Below are 20,662 nucleotides of genomic sequence, written 5' to 3'. Positions count from 1 at the left end.
ATGTATTTCCAGTTTCTTGTCAGCTCTGCATTGACCTCCTATTTTTTTTGTCAACCTGTGTGTTATGCTCCTGCATGAGTCAAGTCATAATGTGCATACGAGCTCTCAGCTTACTGCTGCTGGGGTTCTTCAACAGCTACTTAGTGGGATTCATGGTGTGCGTAATTCCTGTGAAACCGGCTGCACCTTGGCTGAACAGTTTGGCGAAGGCATGATGCAGCCAGCTGCACTGCGCTATCATGTGTCACACTGTCTACACTTTGTAAAAAAGGTGAAGGAAATGTGTTAATGGCTCGGTTCAAAACAGGAATCATGAAGGTGAGTAAACTGAATAATGTCATTAAAGTTTTTCAGTACTGAGCAGATGTAAGCCTTAACATTTTCATAGTTAGTCACATGACATTATGTTTGGATTTTATCCAATTGACCAACAAAAAGTGGTATTTGTTTAGCTACAGATGTGAGTTTCAAGTTTTTGGCAATAGGGTTAAATGATAAACCTAATGAAGGGTCTAATTTAACTCAGATTTGAGAAAAAGACTAAAATAATTTCATAATGTTGGAAGGGTGGAATAAAATGCCTATCCAACAAGTTCCCTTACCGCATTTTCACAGATTTTGCAACCCTATTGGATAATAAAATCAGGCTGCTATACTATTATTCAGTCCCCAGGAATCTAGCCTTTGCAGAACCACCTTTTTGGAAGCAATTACAGCTATAAGACTGATAGAGTATGTCAGCTTGTAAAGACTAAAACTTTAGTCATTCTTTTTTGGTAAGTATCACTAACAAATACTTAATGTTTGGCTGTGACGCCATCCTGGAAAGAAGCATCAGCTGTGCTGCTTCCATCAACACCCTTGTTTACAGATGCTGGAGATCGGCCTGTTTTCCAGTGTGGTCCTGTTTCTCTGACCGTGACTGAGTGGATGTGCTCTCTTCATCCTCTGGCATTGGAGCTGGCTCGGAGCTCGTCTGCCTGGCAGTGTGTTTCCTGGACAGGGCTGCCTTATACCGTTGCTTTTTGTGTCTCTGCTTCTGTCTCCTTGAACTCCAGTCGGCCTCAGCAGATGGCCGCTCAAACTGAGCCTGGTTCTGCTGGAGGTTTCTTCCTGTTAAAAGGGAGTTTTTCCTCTCCACTGTCGCTACAAGCATGCTTAGTGGGAGGGATTGTATTTCAGTCAATGAGTCAATGCAATCAACTGATTTTCCTTAGATAGAAAACTTAGTATCAATTTGACTGTATGATCTGGTTGAACTGTAAAGTGCCTTGAGATGACATGTGTTGTGAATTTGGCGCTATATAAATAAACTGAATTGAATTGAATTGAATTGAATTGAATTGAATTGAATTGAATTAATAAGCTTCTATATGCTGCGCATCATGTGCCGCTATATATCGAATCAAATTTAGGTCTATTCCATCTAAGCTGAGTCACAATTCTGTTTTTCATTGGGACAAGAAAGTGACATTCCAGGCTATTCTAATCCGTCCTTCCTTTTCTCCTCTATAAAGTTTATGAAAGTTTAAATTTAAATTCTTACAGCCTGCTTTTGGTAAGGTTTCTTTTTCCTTCTCATGAGACTTTCATGCTCCTCCAGAATTACATTGGATCAGATTGATTCCTTAATTGATGCTGACCTGATAAGGATGTAGGATGTACTCTACATGTTTTAGACTTAATGAATTTAATTGTGCTCTGGTGGATAATGTTTTATGTCCTTTATAGAAAACGCTAGCTCAGGAGGCCTCCTTTTTAACACATATAACTTTTGAAGTTTTTTTTTTAGGGCTATCTAATTTAACAGCATTTGATCCAATTGCATGACAACCGATGGTAGAAGTTTAACTTCTTATTTTCCATTCTTTTTACTTGTGTTGGACTATCACATCGAAATCAGAAGAAAAACATTGAAGTGTGTGGTTTTAACATCACAATATCATAAAAAACGGTTGAATGCATTTGTAGGACACTCTCCATTTATTGTGAAAAAACATCAAACGGTCTAATTATCAATCACAAGGTTTAACAAATAAGAAACTTATAAAAGGAAATATTTTCTCAGTTGATAAGCTTCCAGATTTGAGGTTATATATGAGTTTTAGCTTTGGTACTTGTGTATTTGATTTTCCATCCCTTGTTTTTCCCACTAGAGTCAGACCTGAATGCTACATGAACTTGATAACTTCCAGTATCTATGGAGTCTGGTGGTATTGAGCCACAGAACGGTCCATACTCCTGTCCAGTTGTTGAAATCTAAAGAAATTAGACAACCAAAACAAACACACAAAAAAAAGCTTATTGTTAAATCAATAAATAGCTGACTGATGCCATTCAGTGCTAAATTCAAATATGCAAGAAAATGCATAAAGTAAATCAGCTGGAAGAGACCTCAGTGACACTCCATCTTTAAAGCCGTGAGGAGGAATACATTCCTTATTCATCGCCTTGTATAAATAAACACGTGCAAGACTGACCTTTAACATATCATATGGACAGGGGACATCAGGATGTCCCTCTATATTAAAGGGTTCCAAGAAGTCAAGGATGATTCTGGAGCCCTCTGGCAGACTGATAGTGTGGTCACAGTGGCTCATGGGTGGGTAGGGTTGTGGGTAAGAAGGACTGGTCAGTACTCCAGATGCTGATGTCAAGTAGTTGACCTTTGCAGGGCACTGTTGACAATAGGAAATTAAAAAAAGCAAAAAATATTTGAAAGACTTGCTATACCTTTCCAGAGGGTTTAGACACCAAGTATCCAAACCTCTGTGCATGATATTCACTTCTTCAGATTTGCTTTTCCATCAACCGCTTAGTTATTATGCGTTTTTAAGCAAGAAAAAAAAAAAACTCCCTCCACCAGCTGCATAAATGATGAGATTCATTTTGATCTGCGTTATTGCCCTGGTAAAGCGTGCAGATGAAGCTATGGACAAAAAAACAAATGAGATTCTGCAAAGAGGCTGAGTTGCTGTAATTTTATATAATTAGTACAATCTGTAGGCAGATAATCATTTTTGTCTATTCATTGCATGATTTGTTGTGCCACCATTTTTCCTCTGGCAAAGTATAATAATTTAAGGCACATCAGCTAGTAATTGTGATTAATTACCTGGTGCTGGTGCGCTGTAAGTGCTGCGCACAGGTATCAATTTTTATAGCCATTTTGAAGTTGCTTCTCCCTGAGGATTCGTGTGTGATTAACCTCACCGTGCACCAGCTGCCAGAGATCAGCAACTTCATGCATCAGTATTTCTTTTAAGCCTAAAATTACCACCCAATACATTATGAAATCCAAAATCTTACATGAACAGCACCCCACATAATTAAAGTCAGAAAACAAATGGATCCTACTAGTAGATGCATTTTATCTGGGTTAAAATCTTACTACAGTGTCAGTATAAAAATCCTGCAGACTTGTTTTAACCAGCTGACTCAAACAGGAGTCTGCTACTGCAACCTGGCTACTGAGAGGCTCAGCATGTGTCTATTGACCTTCTTAGTGCAGCCATACCCTCATGCCTTGCTCTTTAACACCACACCTCATTGTGCTCATCTGAGCTCCTTTGATTGCGCCTAAATGAACATGGCTCTTGAGCTTCAGCTTGAGTTGCTCTTACCTGTGCAGGATCTCTTGTTGTCATGGAGAAAGTATCCCTGCTTGCACGTGCAGTAATAGCCGCCGATGTAATTGTGGCAGAAATGGTCACATACTCGCTCACCATCTACCTTTGACAGGCACTCATTGATATCTAGAAGAGAACAACACAGGATGCTGGTGTAACATTACTCAGTGCATTTGTATCTTTGCATCTACAAACACACTTGAAATGCATGATCCTCGACTGACTTAATGTCATGTGTATAAACCTGGGGAGTGCTGTCTTTTAACTGTGAATATTTTGCAGGAATCACGCTAAGCCTCATTAGCCACCACTGCTTTTGCAAAGGAGGCATACTAAGAATTATTGTATTTCTCTCACACCAGCTAATGTAATTAAGTGATATCAGTTGGCTGATGTCCTGCAGCAGACTTGAATCTATCAACTAAATAATACCCTTGTTGGCCTCATCTGTTCCACAGCTCTGCAGCAAGAATCCTAACTGCACCAAACACCCCTGGTGTAAATGTGCTTGCACTGGTTGCCTATTAACTGAAGGATTCATTAAAACATCTGGACTTAACTTTTCATGGTCCTGCATGGACAGGGTTCTTCTTCTTTTTAATTTTGGAAAGCTTTCTGCGTATAGCTTTAACCTGTGAAACACTCTGATACCAAACTCGAATTAAACTGGTGACATACATATTCACTTCAACATGATTTTTAAAAGATCAGTCATGTGATCAGAACTCATTTACAATCAAATGTGTCCTTTTTAAGTGGTTCAATTATTTTGTGTATGATCTCTACGAACAAGCAATATGTGAAATGGTTTATCCTTCACTCATATTCCACCACGAATAGTTCTGGTAGTCTTAAAAAAACAAATACAAAACCCAAGGTGACTGCATTTCCAGAATATCTCTATCTGCTGTAGAACAAGCTCCCTTTGTTTTGCTTTTTGCTTTGTATTGAGAGTCTGGACGCTTTCAAGCAGCAGTTAAGGGTTTATATTTTAATCATGTTTTAATGTTTAAATTTTAAATGCTTTGATTATAAAGAACTTTAAAATATGAACTAAGCCTCAGTAAGATGACATGTAAACCCATTCCAGCAAAGCTTTTGCAAATAAAGGGATTATCAAATTTAGCATGTTTTATTTCAAATGTTTTTTTTATCAAGCTTGTCAAGTTTTAAAACCAGCTCAATAAGACCTTTAAAGGTATAGTGAAGGATTTTCTTTTTTCAGGTGGATCATCAAAATAAGTGGTCCTCCTAATTGTCAATCATTCTGGTGATATGTTTATCTAAGGCCGTCCTACATGCTGGTCCCCATTTTCACTTACCGGTGGTAGTGAGTCTGACATAGTGGAAAAATTGCAAATCTTCTTTTGGAAAGTAAGCTTCTATGAGCGATGCAAACAGCAACTTTTAAACAGAGCGTGCACAAGCCTATTTCTCCTTGTGCACGCTCTCATACACATTTAATAGGAGTTGCACATGTGCATTTTTGTTTTTTAAAGTGAAAAAATTCAAGAAATTTCTCCACTATATCTTTAACTAGACAAAACGACTTTTCATTAATTTAGATGGACTTTTTGGGTTTTTCTGAGAAGCCTTGCAAAAGGAGCAATTTTATTGAGCGTCTTAAAGTCAGGGGGGTACATGCAAATACAAATACACACCACACTTCCAGATTATACTACCGTATAAAGCGTTGATAAAATATATATTTCCATTTACATATTGGGGCTATGTTGAATTGAATTTTAAAACCATATTTGTTTTCTGAATTGCTTTTGTAGGAAAACAAATGTACAAGATGGTAAAATGTAAACGAATGAGCACCTGTATTTGTTAAATCATCTTTCAACACAACTTTTGACCGTCTCTGTCAGTTTCCAACATGAGAAATGTTTAGTTTATAAACTGCCTGCACCTACGGTGATTTAACTATTCCATTAATTTCCAAATAAATCTCTTAACACGTTTAATCATGGCTGTCTCCTATATGCCTCCTGGAAACACACGTCATGTTCTTACATCACCTTCTGAGGTGTAAAATGCTTGGAAGCCAGTGAATCGGCCTTCGTTAGAGTAGTCGCTCCTAAAGACCACTGACATGACGTTCCCGGCTGACATGATGACGGTGTTCCTGGGGGTGCTTTCGTGGTTCTTTTCCTCCTCACCGCAGAACCGTAGGGTTTCATTCCCTTCCACCAAAACCTGTGTTGACAGGGTTGGATGCCTTTTGGTGATGTTCCAGCATGTCTAACTGGAGCTGTTTAGATATGGCTCACCTGGACATGGTCGTATTCACACTGATTGGAGGGCTCCAAGCTGAAAGTGGGTGAAGTAGAGCTTGATCCGGTGGCCATGTGGGGCGCTTATGTTCCACTCCATGTACTGGTTGTCCGGATATGGCTGAGGGAATCCAGGGGAGGCAAAGCTGCCATATAACCCAGTCATTTCCACACTCAGTGAGGCACCAGTGAGGAAAAACAGGACAAATACACAGCAGCCACTGCAGAAAATTAGGCAGAAAAGAAGCAGGTCAGAGGATTATACATGCAGAAATAAGGAGCTGATACTCACCTGTTCATGTTTGCTTCACAGGCCTAAGTTTACGTGGGCTAATGGGGAGGTAAATGAACTCAGCTGTCCTACAGCCTGACATTTAGGTAAACAAAGTGGGAGCGACACATGATCTGTGTGTCATCATCCTCCACCTTCTTTTGTCACACAAATCTCAGACTGATTAATATCAGATAGTTCAGATAGAACTTTACGTCCTCTATTGAATCTATTTCATCGTCATCACCTGTTTATGTAATATCATATCAATTTGCGGGCTTTTAATACATTTTTGAAGCATTTCCTTTATGACATAGACATACAGTCATTAATTTGCATGTAGCTGTGAAACAGCAAACCTTTTATAAATAAGAAAAAGAATAATTCAGATGGAAACTTTCTGCTACAAATAGAAGAGATGATTTGTGCTTTTTGGTTTATAGTTGGATTTAAATACCTGGATTTAATCATTTGCCTTAATTCTTACATCTGTTTTTGACCAATTCATAACTGGCAGTGAAACAAACCCCTCAGCGTGCACCTGCCTTCACCATACGTAACAATTTGCACAGTGCTGTTACGTTTGAAAGTCTCTAGATATTTGCCTCATCATAATGGACTCACCTGTCTCATCTGACCATTATTTGTCTGTAAATTTCAAATCATCCTCATTGGGTGATGATTTTGTAGCAGCAGGGCTTTCATTTTTGTCAAAAATTGTTTTTGTGTTGAGAGCTTTACTGAATACTATCATCTTCCCAGTACATACCAAGCTGTATTTCTTCTTGTTGTTTTTTTTTTTTTTAACAGTGGTGATGTGCTGCATGTATATATTTGAACTTGTGCATATATATTTTTAGTGAAAGAAAATCAACAGCAAATGTAAACATGTGTACACCATGTTTATTTTGGGGAATCTCTGAGGTTGCACATGTAGAATTTTGCTATGAAAAAAAAAATCTAAATATTTCTTGATAGCACAAAATCATTATGAGATTCATGCTGATATTGACTACATTTCAAATCCTCACACAACATGAAATAATGTAAAAAAGGACCAAAACATAATTTCATATAAACTGATATATATATTTTTTTAATCAAGCAAAATGTCTGGAATTAACAACTGAAAGGCATCCATCATCTTTAGCAACCTTTGCTTCCCTGTCAGTCCTGATTAGACAGTGATGCTGATGAAACCTGACTCCTGCCAGTTACTAATTATGATCCTGTTCCAGTGATGGAAAAGCTCTGACCATGTTAAAAACATTAAGGAAAAAAACAACATTCACACATAAAAAAAGGAAAACATTTCAGCTACAACATACTACTGCAAACAACAGTACAAAAACAGCAGTTTTATAGTTCATACAATATCTACATTTTTATTTTCATTTTTATATCTGCACTTTTCTAAATGCTATAGCCACAGATTTATTATGAGAGTCATTGTAATATTGGGATTGCAGAGGGTTTGAGCTGGCTGTTTTAATGCAGGATGGATATTGATGTTAGTCAGAAGCAGCAGGGCCTTTCAGTGAGCAACAGTTGTCTGATAAGTAGCTTCTAATAACCAAACCCTCTTTTTCCCTAACACTGCAGCACTAATGGCTGGTATTTGACGTGAATTACAATAATTATCCACATGAATATCAATGTTAATTTGCAATATCAAAGGACCTTTTTGATGGTACTCTTTCTCAGGCGTAACCTTTTTAGCTCCCCTTATTGTGGAGCTGGTGGGATGTGGAGACACAGTGCAGTCCATGCATGTGGCAGATGTTTGCCGTTCAGACGTCATCCAGCTTTTTGCGAAGCTTTAATGATCTGGGTGTGATGCATAAATCGAATTTAAAATCACTGACTTAATAAAATGCAGTTCTGGAAGTTGACCACTTTATTACAATATACAGATGTTTAATTTATATGTTCATTTCAGAGCAAGAATCTTTATTCTTTATGTCTTAAAATAGATTGAAAGTTTTTGCAGATTTATAACCAGAGACCAAACACAGATCCATAAGGCAGAATGGTTTTATTTTTAAAGGGCTAAAACATCACCTGACATTGAAAAAAGTGTTGTTTTTCTATTTAATACTTTACTTTTAGAAATTTATCAGGCTGTGGAGGAACTATAACTGATAATCCACAACTGTCCGGAGAGATACCATACCATAAAGGCAGATGTGTATCAATTTAGAGTGAAAAAATACTTACTTAATTATCTTACCTCTTTACTAAGTGCAGATGATGATATAACTGAAATGTATTTAAAAACAAAATTCTCAAAACTGTTTTTCTAAATTTCTTTTTTTGTTTAAGATTCAAGTTTCTGCAAGATTGGTTTATTTTTTTTTATAATCAGTTATAGTTTTTAGACATCAGAAATATTAGGTGAATTAAGAGAACAAAAAAAATAGGTAAAACAAAGTGAAAATGACCCTTGTTTGTGTTTTGTATATTACAGGACTAATGCATTTGCTGACTCCTGGTTCACATTTTAATAGTCCCTGAAGTGTTTGATGCTAACGAGCCATGGATATGGTAACTGGAAGTTTTAAGACAGTCGGTCCGTTATAGCAAATTGCTTTCTGTTTGTTGTGACTGGCTCTTTGGCTCGCTGAAGCATACACACATTTATGCATAGGAACTAATCCCTCAGAAAGGCTCAAAGCAAGAAAGAGCAGCACCTTTTCACACAGTTCGCTGCATCCAAATGTACACAAATTTTTGCGTTTGTGATTTTTTCACCCTTAGCTCAGATTGTTGGGCTTAATCAACCTTTTTTTATTTAGCTGACTTTGGGCTGCAAGCAAAACTCAGTAGAATCCAGACATACAAATGAAATGAAAGACTTGCACATTTATCCGTTTCTGAAAGCTTTTCATTTTGACACAATGCTCAGTAGTATGGAATTGTTTTAACTACTGTAAAACACATTTGCTAGATGTGTTCAAACCTGATTCATCTTATTAGACTTTAAGTGTTTCACCTAACAGCAGCAAATCATCTTGGCTTTCTTTATTATAGGGGTCATGACCTTGCAGAACTACAGACATAAAGTCCATCTAAACCTGTCTGTCATCTTAGCGGTAAAGTGAGAAAAGATTTGCTTCTTGTAAAGATGAATGATAGGTCAGTGCAGCAAAAAACTGCAGATAGGAGAACACTGAGAAAAAAAGGTCTGATATCAGAAGTGCAAAATACAGTTAAAGAACTACAACTTATGGGCAGACAGGGTGTTAAATTTCAGGTGTTTAATTCTGTAAAATCTGATGCAAGTTTTTTTTGTTTGTTTGTTTTCTGGAAAGTAATTTTACAAAAACTATAAAGATATTTTTTTCCCAGTACATGTACTGTATAATGTTAGCAGTCAGTGATTGTTCAAGGCTCCTTTTGCGTAGTTCACAACCTGAAGCTCCAAGAAAGTTTTTAAGGAAACCTAGGTCTGTTTTAGAGTTTGTTTAAAGGCTTTATAAGCACTGACTCCAGCTGCTTTCCACACATTAATGCTGCAGTTTCTACAGTTTTTTTTTCCTTCCACTTAACTTCCAATTTATATAGATTTATTTAAAAAAACAAAAAAACAAGCAAAAAAAAATAAAAAATAAAAAATCAATTGAATACAAACAGAGCATGTCAGACAACAAAATGTTAATGTGCAAGGATTTTAATTTTCCTGAAGTTCAAAATAGGAATATAGTGTTTAGCAAACAATGGGTATTAAAACTACTTACCAATCACTAAATATCTGGAAATTTTCTAAAGACAATTAGCAAGCAACAGGGTAGAACAGAGGCACACCTGTGGATGTATCTAAAGAAAGAATGAATACCAGGGGAATCTTCATCATAAAAGGAGATGGGCTCTCCATCACACAGATAAATAATGCTTTGTAGCAAAACATGTGCATCAGACCCAGAGCCCAGCCCCTTTGTATTGAGGTAACAGGTAAGAATTATATCCTACACCGACTAAAAGTCCACTCAGTAAGGAAGATTCCATTATTTCAAAAAAAAAAAAAAAAAAAAACAGAGTAAAAGCCAAATTACAGGATGCACATTTACTCTGGGACAAAGACCAGCTTTTTAAACCATTTGCTAAGGTCTGAGGAAACAGTTTGAAGGGTGCAGCCTTAATCACCACTGTGAAAATGGAGGGAAAAGGGAAAGCTTCACCCCCTATGTGAGGTGTTCACAAAACAGACAGTGAGAATAAAATGTACATGGCTAAGTTTGCACACCTTGCCAATATCTTGAGAGTTTGCAACCCTCTGATTTTGAAGTTGAAATATCTCTCTAATTGTACCAAATTTAAGCAAGAAGGGATAGAATTAATCAACTAAGCTGGAGACATTTAATCAGACTTAATATTAGGCAGTGAGAAAAATGTGTGTCTTTAACATCGTTTTTAGCTGTACGCAAAGTTAGTATGGCTCAAAGTGGCTTAAAGAGTGTTAATCAAACTGTTAGTATCAGTCTGGACTCAGACCAGATTTATTGTGCTTTTCTTTCATAAAAAATTTTCGTTTTCTGAACCCTTACTTCAGTCTGTGTAGTGAGTCTGTGCATGTACCATGGACACATAAATAAGCATGCACCTAAAACACGGGAAGAGGCAGACGGCTGGGGCTGTTTTGATTTCAGGATGATCAAACCTCACACGTCCATGTGCGCAACATAGAGACGGCGCTCGCAGCCTTGCTCCACTTGCTTGCTGTGCCATGCAGTAATGAAGTGCTTCCTTATAGAGAGCCAGTCAGCCAGTCATTAGTGTTACTGAAACCGACAAAAGGCGGCAGTGACAGTCAGCATGCTAGAGTCAACAAAGGAGCTGATTGCGATGAAGGAAGAGAAGCAGCATCAGAGACTAGAGGAAAAGAAGGATGTATTTTCATATAGTGGGCCTAATATGAACATATTCTGGTCCCCAGGTAACCTGGATATGCTGTTTTCTTTTTTTCTTACTTAACTGTTTTGCACAGCATTTATGTTTTAGTGCTTATAAACTTTCCGAGCACATTTATCCTCACTATGCTGTCTCTAGCTCTTAGTTCTGTTCCACCGGCTGCAAACAGCATAGTTGTAACCACCCACCAGCTATAAACTGTAATTAAGGACTTGAAGAAGTGGGGATGTGTCAGCAAAGTTGAATGCCATTGCACAATACTGAGTTAATCCGCCATTATTTGCCCATCCACTGCTGCTATGCAGCGTTACGGCTTCCACAGCTCTTTTTCAGCTCAATAAAATATGATCCCAGATATCCCAAAGTGTCAGATAGGCTCTCATTTATCATTTGATATGCCGAAAAGATGAAAATTTCTACAAAGTGCTTGTCAGAAAATGAGTTTCCTGCTCTATTTTCACTGGTGTGACCTGAGCCTTGAGGCGTGATGTTCAGCAGGCAAAGAGACAGAGTTTCATTGAATGTCGTCAATATGTATTTACATTTCCCTTTGTTCTGAGTAAAGGTTCATTTAAATGTTTCCATTATTGCTGCCAGTGTTATTGCATACAATGCAGCAAATGGCACTGACTGAACGTACACCTGGAAATGGCCCACAGCGATTTCTTGTAAAAGACTCTCTTCGATTTTCTGCTGGGGGTTTTTGTTTTGTTTTTTCACTTTCCGAGAGGTTTCGTGATTTCTTTTAAAATGAAACACAGTAGGGAGGAAAGAACCTGGAATATGCATGAATGTAGAAATGATTGCAAAGAATTAAACTGCAGTAAGTTTTGTGGTTTGCTTCAAGATCATTAAAGTATCCTTTTTTTGGTTTAGAGTCAGAACAGAGAAACAGAAAACATTGTGGAGCAATGTGTCTGGAACATCCTTCGTTGCCACACAATAGGAAGGTTGCTTGATTAGCAATAAGATACGACAATGAATTTCATCCTTCAGACTTGGCCATGTCTGGCACACCTTTTATGCATAATACTTATTCTGCCACAATCATGTTCTGATTACAGTTGGATTTTTCTTTTATTATTTCACAGTGTCAAATAAAACACTCAGTGTAAATGAAACTCTCATCCTGTACTTATCCAAGTGCATGTCATCCCTTGCAACACTCTCCAGCACAATTATGGGCTAAATGCCAGAGGGGTTCAATTAAAATAGGGAAACATTTGTATTCCTGGCAGATTGAGATTTAAAGTTACTTTTATTGTAGTCTAGATATTTCTTTCTACAATAAAGAAAGGGGTTTTATCCCAGAGGGGAATACAAAAGCTTTTTATTTTTATAAAAATGTAATGTCGGAAATCAATTATATGCGTTTCAATGTAAAATGGAAAGGTCTTTATTGGGTTTATAGCTATCAAATACCTCTTTCAATTCTTAATCCACTATTCTAAATGGTTCAGTTGGTCTTTTGACTTCATATCTTTGATGAAAATAACATTGCCTGTACCTTGATATTTAGCTCTCTGCATGGAATAGTTATCATTCAAATCTCCACCTCTGGGTGGACCATTTAAAAACAATGTTTCTGATATACGACTGCCATTTAGATGAATGCTGTTAATGCTGGGCTTAACTGTAAACAGAAAGAGAGATATCTGATGCACATTAAATAGCTTCAATCCAAGACCCCATCACCCCCCACCCCCCAGTGACCTATCTTCATTGTTACGCATCGACATATACTGATAGGTAAATTGATAGTTTAGATTTTTATGCTTTACTCTTCATAGCAGATCTTAGCACCATGATGAAGGGCCTAATCCATCTATCAACCTGCGGCTCCCTTCTTTCATTACTGAAGAAAATTATACCTCTTTAGAAGGGAGCAATCCATATTTTATTACAGTTGGGAACCATGGTCTCCAATTAAGAGGAGCTAAGTCTCATTTAAAAAAAGCAAAAGTAGATAGTTCTCTGTCAAAATTCTTGAAAAATATAATGCATGTGTTCTTGATTTATAAAAAAAAAAATCATCTGAATGCAGCCATCCAGGTCTGCTGATCCAGGTTTTAATCGCTTCATTGAAGCATGCAGCTATTTTCTTGTGATTTTCTGTCTTCGTTAATTCTTTGTGATGCACAGGATCTTAATCTCAACAGGCTTCTGTCCATGAAAGCCACAATCTCAAAGTGGGACAACCTGGCAGCCAAGAAGAGTCCAACCGGTGTTGGAAAGGAGATTTACTTATTGCAAAGAATAAGGACACAGCTCTTTCTTTGGTGCTGCAGAAACCAGAAAGTCCATCAGTGTGCCTGGCATGGTTTTTTTCTGTACAAACTAATCAGATCACTCATCAGCATCATGGTCAGGTGTGAAAGTGGGAAGTTTAAAAAAGTGGTTCTATATTTGCTTTATTGTTTATGAAATGTACCAACAGTATAAGAGCACAGTTTATTTTTTTATCTGTACAACATGGGTGTTTAATTTCCTTAATTCTAAACATCAGATCCATATAACCAGAGATACGGTGTCACAGTACATCTCAATTATCTTTTTTAGGGATGACAATGAATAGGAGGATAAAATGTCTAAATGAGGAAGGGATTATTTCTTTATTTTTTTAAGTCTCCTCATGTCTCTATATGTGTTTGCGACTAAGCGTCCCAGATTTGAAACCCACATGTTCACAGCATATAATTTATTTCCCCCCCGTGCTTCCTTGCATCCCCAGATGCTAATCAACACTAACATCTCCTGATGAATCGATGCTGAGTCTTTTGTGCCGGAATTCATTCCTGACGTCAGACCCATTACTCTTTCAATTTACCCTGGTGTGGCTCTTTTTCACAGATAACAAATACGGCCATTTCCTTGCTAATTCAAACAGGCTTCTGCTTTAGTAATTCAGTGAGCTGCCATAAGGCAGTAAAGCAGTCAGTGACGTTGGTGTGAGAAACACTATGATGAGAAATGGCACACAGGTGCGCCTCTTGTCTGCTGAATTCTTTCCTTTATAGCCAATAAGGTTTTGCCTTCATTACAACCCAAACAATTTTTTCCCCTTCTTTTAAAAGGGTTAATTAAAAATTCACTGCATCAAAAAAGTTAACTTTAATGAAAAAGCACTCTGCATCTTAGTTTCACTTTTTGATGATGATTCTTATATGAAAAAACAATGAGGCGAAATAAAGGAAAAGCTCTGAATTTTTCTTACTTCCAGTCAAACCGCCTCCTTATTCAGCATAAATTGGAATTAGATGAAACCTAAAAGCTAATCCCAGGGAGGGAAAGACTAAAGTGACTTTATATATCCTTAAAACACTCCAGTATCCCCATCCTTATTTTAATATTCTGTGGTCCTTTTCAAAGAAGTTAACAGTGGTTTATTTGGGATACAAATGCAGGAGTGAATAATTCAATTAATAAACTTTAAAGACTTACCGGATTTTCAGAAACTGCTAATATTATTAAGACTGGATTTTACCCATTAGCCAAGCCCTTCAGAAGCAACCAACCCTCTTTTACACTTAACAAAATGATGTGAAGAGGCCATCTACTGCAGGTGAGAAAGAAGCTTTCTTCAAAAGATCTACACTATCCCAGTAAGCTCTGGCTAATACCAAAAATTGATGAGCAGTGATTACATATGTTGTCATTACATGAATTTGCACGCAGCTTCCACTATGAAAATGAGTTATGGTGCCAACAGACCATAATTCAAAGACTCGAATGATGATATTGATGGGGGTCATTTCTTGTATAATTGATTAAACATTTTCAGGTCTGTTAGTCTTGAGAAAAATGACAGCAAGCCTAAAACGCCACACATGGATTTCCAATACGAGTAATGGTGTGACTCTCTTGTAAGTGACTGTGACTTCAGATGCCATTAATAACCAAAAATCATCACTGTCAGCCACACGGCTGCGGTGACATTTAGCTGCTTCAAGGCTTGCATCCCATTTCCCCCGCCCCTCCCTGTTAACTTCCTTGCAGAGAGGGGATTTCACGTGTTTGGAGCAACTGCAATCTGGTGTTTTGCTATCCCACAAGGGCCCAATTGTCCTGAAAATAGTCCAAAGCTATAATACCTAATGGGAGAAAATAACATAACTTGAGATCATCATCTGCTGTAGTGGCAACAAATCTATCACAGCTGCAAGGACCGAGTCAAACACGGACAGTTTTGATAGCTAATTACAAGACTGTCCTTCTTATGAGTAGAGGGTCATGGTACACTGAGCACACTCTGGTTTTTAAGAAAGATGTGATTTTGTGATGCTTTTATCCAGCCTGGAGTCCTTATCTTCTAATGATACTAAAATCATTAAGAATTCTGGATCATGAATTTCAGTTCAAGCGTGAAACTAATGAAATGTGACATCTTATTGTTGTTTATATATAACAATGTGAAGGCTCACAGCAATTACCACTGAGGCTATTTCATTTATTTTTATCTGACAACCAATCAGCTTTCAAATATTACAGATCATTTCAGTAGCCTTACATAAAACTAGTCAATCCTGGTTTGTAACAGTGAGCAGGATTCTAATGCACCGTTGGTTAGCAGATCTTCCAACCAGCTTTACATGCTGTATCTGCAGAATATGATTAATGTCCTTACTTAAGCAAAACAGCTTAACCTCAGTTAGAGGGGGACAGATACTTAAATTATTAATAAGCAACTCTTAGTTACTGTCAGAGATCCTCTGTTTTGTTTATATCTGTTCTTGGACTAGGCCATCAATTAACAGAAATATGCTTGGACCATTTAATTTTAAGCCTGGCTGAATATTTAGGATCATTTTCAGTAAAACTGAGTTCTACTCTGGTCTAAGCTATTTTAAAGCATTAATTTTTCCCACCGAAGTAGCCCTCTGTTTGGCTCCACCTTTAGTCCCATCAACCCTAATTAGCTTCTGTGTCTCGGCGGAAGAAAATCCTCAGTCCAACATGATGCCTTCACCACCATGTATCACTGTAGGAGTGGTGAGTTCAGGGAGATATCCAGAAAGTTTCATCACAACCCAGTTATGTGTGGAAATTTAACATAAGTAATAGAAAGACAGCTCTGTAATAAATATAGGCTATCGCCCTCTAAAGGCTCCTGGGTGCTTATTAATTCAACTGGAGTGATCGCTCTTTAAGAAACACTTTAAATAACACTTCCTATAGTAAAGGACTCACAAACTGGATTTAAACTTGCACATGATTTAATCTAAGTTTAACAGATAATATTATAGGATTTATTTGAGTTCTGAGCTCATATCGTCAGTGGTGTCAAAAGAATAGGGTCCTGAAAAACAGTTCTTATACCTCAGTGATATCAATAAATGATGCATCACACCAAGCTGGTGTCTAATCTGATAGGCTGTGTCCAATTCCTGCACATGACATATGCTTGCTCACTCTTACTGCTTCGATTATAAACTTGTCTTCCACTTGATCCTACCTGGTCCTTGAGAAGAGTAACTGTGTTATTATCAGTAGCTATATATGCTGCCTCAAATCTTCTGATTCTTTTTTCCTAACCTCGTAACTGAAATGCAGAACGAAGAGGGTTATGTTTACCCTGTCAAAAAAGGATCTGTTTTCTTGTATGTATGTATGTATGTATGTAGGTGTATACATATGTATGTGGTGGTGGACAAAAAGCAGAGGAAAGCCGCTGTGGTTGACATAGCAATACCAAGTGATGCAACATCAGGAAAAAGGCACACGAGAAACTAGAGAAATATCAGGGGCTCAGAGAAGAGCTGGAGAAGACCTGGAAGGTCAATGCATAATTTGTACCCGTGGTTATTGGGGCACTGGGGGCAGTGACCCCCAAACTGGAGGAGTGGTTACAGCAGATCCCTTGAAACATCAGACATCTCGGTCCAGAGGAGTGCAGTTCTAGGAACAGTAGAGATGCTGTGCAGAAAATATTCTTTTTCATGATAAAGTTTGTTACTAACAGCAGCGATCTGTGCTATGACTCTCAGCTACTTAATCTTACAGCAAAAAAGATATTCAGGATGTTTTCTGCAACCTTCACATTAAACCCACAGAGCAGAATTACTATTGCAACAACACATTATCAGTAGGGTAAAGCTAACCTGTCTCACAACGGTCTAATGAGAGAGGATAATAACAGGCATTTGGTTCTAGAATCAAGGGGCCTGACCTGTGGATTCTGCTACTAAAGCCTTCATCAATGGTTAGAGGATGAAGATGTAGACTTTGGAAATCCGTAGGGCTTTCTCATTATTTGTCACAAATAATGAGAAAAAGTGTTTCACTGCAACTTTTAGATCCCAGAGTGACAAAAAATGTAAACAAAACACTATTTTTGTCATAGATAAGTTCTAGATTTTTTTTTATTTTTTTTTTACAAAGAATATTTAAAACTTACTTTCAATTACTAAAATTAATTGTCTCAATAAGTTTATTTATATAAGGTGAATGAATAAAAAGCTATGTGTCGATATTCAGTCACTTTACTCAGCCTAATACTTATTACGATAAAAAAAAAACATTTATATCATAACAAATTGGATAGTTTACGGGTTGGTACTAGATGTAAAATTCTAACAAGGGGAATCTGAAGGGACATTTTGCAAAGCAGTCAAATCTGATGTACATTAGAGTGATTTGCAATCAAATGTATGTATTTAACATTATTCACTATCAAATTTTGATTTATCATATCAATATCTCCATTGACTCATTTTATCCTCATGTTTCCTTGGGACCACAGAAAAGGCACCAAGCTGTTGCAAACGCTACAAACCAGTGTAACAAATGATTAGATATTAATTGAATTAGCAACCAAAAGCTTTAAACACTGTATTTAACTTTCACATCACAGACGTCCTCCATCCTCCAAAGCAGCAGCATCCAAAAAGAGCAGGGTCACCGCCACAGCACATGGCGTTGCTTCTTCGAGTTGGTGACAGCTCATTTTCCGAGCCACCGAAAGAGCAGAGGGGCTCAGTAATGATCAGCTTTTAGCGCTGGCACTCAGCAGCTGAATAAGCCATCAGGCATCATTAGGCCCTGCTGGGAAAAACAATCTCTTCATTTCCATTGGTGCTCCCAAACAGGGAAACTCTCTGAGACAAATACATCAGAGACACTTAAGTTGGTGAGTCCTGTGTGCTAGTATGCTCTCCCCTGTCACTTTGAGCAAATACCTCATTTGTATGATCACATAGTTCTTTTTTTAATGCTCTTGAAAGGATTAATTTGTTTAAAAGATGTGCTTGTTGCTTTAACACCTAAAAGTATTTGCTCACAAAAACAGAAAGCGCTGTCTGTTATGCAGTGGAGGGATGTCAAATTATATTTTCCTCTGAAAACACAACAGTCCACTTAAAAAAAATAAATAAAAAAAACAGCTCTAATGATCTCTGAACCTGATGCAAACCTGTTATATAGACACACACACTGCATTATTTCCCACTGAGCATAGCTTGTTCATAATACAACATTCTTTGGAAAATGTAATTTATGTTTCTTCATGTGTGCCTCAGCTCATCAGTATTACAACATTTGTTTAAGGCTCGGGCTTTTACTGAAATCAAAAAATGTCACAGCTGAACGTGGATAAATAAGTCTGCAGCAGGAAGGTCTGCAGAGATGTGAGGTTAATAAAGTCAGTTAATTGCCAAAGCTAAATGGAAAATGAAGAACAATCCCATATTATTCTTTTTACCTGGATAAAACTGTGTCCCCAACCCAAACACTTTCGGCTTGGGGACAAATACTTTATTTCTGTGGAAAACTGCCAAACGGCCTGCCTGTTCACACCTGTGATCAGGAGCATTCAGCCAAGTAGTGGGTGTTAATTTGGCCTGTCTTGACTGGTGGAGGCCAGGATAGCAGACCGCTTGATGTTAACCATTTCTAAATGCACACCAGGCCAGGATGAAAATTAGTCCTGACACCTGTTAAATCCAAAGAGAAACACTGTAATTTTGGAGCACTCAGGAAGGACGAGGAAACTGTGCTTTAGTGGGCAGAATATTTAATTTAAGTAAAAGATTTGGACATTCTGTGTGATCAGTTACAGTCTGTAACTGGGTGAACTATAGAAAGATTTTTTTTTCATTTCATCATTTTATTTTTATATAATCATATTTTAATTATTAATTTTGTTTCTTTTTGTGTTGCCTCTGCCACTGCAAAGCAGCCTTTCTCTTGCTCAGCACTGAATTGTCTTGCTACTGTAATGTACTTTTAAAATGAACTTGCCCTGCCTATTTCCCTCCTAATATGACTTTTGCACATGGATATGTATATAATTATCAGGAATAAACTGAGACAGATCTTAGCCAGTCATTGTTGCAATGTTCCTCCAGTTAAAATTTCACATTTTGTCACATAACAACCAAAGGTTAAATTGGATTTTAAGTAAGTGGGTTATTTTCTTCAAAGAGACAACATAATAGCGACAGGATCATGCTCTGGGAACGGGTCGCTATAATAAGGGGTCATAGAAGCTGGTCAAGCCTGATAAAATAAAAAATAAAAAAATGAAAAATGTCTCTTTTCCAACTACACCGTGTCAAAACTGCAGTTTGCAGGTGGGAACAAAAGGCATGACCTGTTTTAAACTGGTGTTGGTTTGGTACTTGCAGGCCATCTACTGTGTAATTAAAAAGGACTTTTGGAAGGTGCTAGTTTTGTTTCCTCCATGCTGAAACCAAGATGCAGCATTTCAGAAAAAACTAAAACACTCAACTTGTGTGATAACCCATTTTATGCTGCTTCATGATTAGCCTAATTCATGATCATTTATGGAACTTCAAATCCTGTTGTTTATCTAAATGTCCTGAAGATGAACATCTGGCCAGCAGGTTGGGAAGTTAATATTAAGCACACTTGGGCTACGCAGACAGTGATCTAAAGCACAGCAGCAGTCCGGTCTAATTAATCTGGATACAATATTAATGATGTCATAATTGGTTTAAGCGATCTAACCCACATGCAGAGAACCACGCAGAGACCAAGGGAAAAAGTTTAACAGGTTTATTGAATGTTGATGAAACACAGAAGTAGGAGCTGGAACTCAGTGGACTGGTGAACCGGAACCGGAAAGTCTGGAGAGGTCACAGTGATCAGTTCAGGGACCGTAGAAAAATTGACTAAGGCTTGAATATAGCTGGAGAGAAACTCACATTTGAGGGGGGTCTTGTTAATCCTTAAATCCAGTTTGTGGGGAATTAATCGATAGGAGAGGGAACTCGTTGGAGAGCGGACAGGTAAACATACGTTGGACCCAGAGGATTAAAGCAGCGCACTGTCACTTGGTTTTCCGATGAGGACTTGAACAGATCATGTGGAGGTTTACCCCTACTCAGTGTGTACTCAGAAATCCTTCCAGGGGGAGAAGGTCCAGGTTATCCAGTTACACAGGAAAGGCTTCCTGCCGAAGAGCAAAGATAAAAACAAGATTAGACTCAGAGAAACAAAGCTTCGGTTAGACTCTGCTAATCTCAGCTTGGCTAGAGTACCCAAAACTGGCAAATATTCTGGCGTCAAGGTAGTGACAGCCTGCTGCTCAAATATTCCTCTGGTAATGATCCAATGAG

At 37.8% G+C, this 20,662-nt stretch overlaps 1 protein-coding gene across 1 annotated transcript; it reads right to left on the bottom strand.

The window, feature by feature from the left end:
• Positions 1 to 1,964: 1,964 nt before the first annotated feature.
• Positions 1,965 to 6,287, bottom strand: masp2 (mannan-binding lectin serine peptidase 2). The gene is given in 8 exon segments (XM_038305997.1): positions 1,965 to 2,259; positions 2,481 to 2,657; positions 2,659 to 2,678; positions 3,624 to 3,755; positions 5,654 to 5,831; positions 5,906 to 5,950; positions 5,952 to 6,129; positions 6,201 to 6,287. Coding segments are annotated over 8 exon segments (906 nt in total). The 5' UTR covers positions 6,209 to 6,287; the 3' UTR covers positions 1,965 to 2,091.
• Positions 6,288 to 20,662: the final 14,375 nt, after the last annotated feature.

This window comes from Cyprinodon tularosa, unplaced genomic scaffold (assembly GCF_016077235.1).
Source record: "Cyprinodon tularosa strain WSP-4 unplaced genomic scaffold, ASM1607723v1 ctg57, whole genome shotgun sequence".
Taxonomy (NCBI): domain Eukaryota; kingdom Metazoa; phylum Chordata; class Actinopteri; order Cyprinodontiformes; family Cyprinodontidae; genus Cyprinodon; species Cyprinodon tularosa.
Note: the sequence above shows the minus strand (reverse complement) of the source record. Positions and strands in the feature narration are given on the sequence as shown.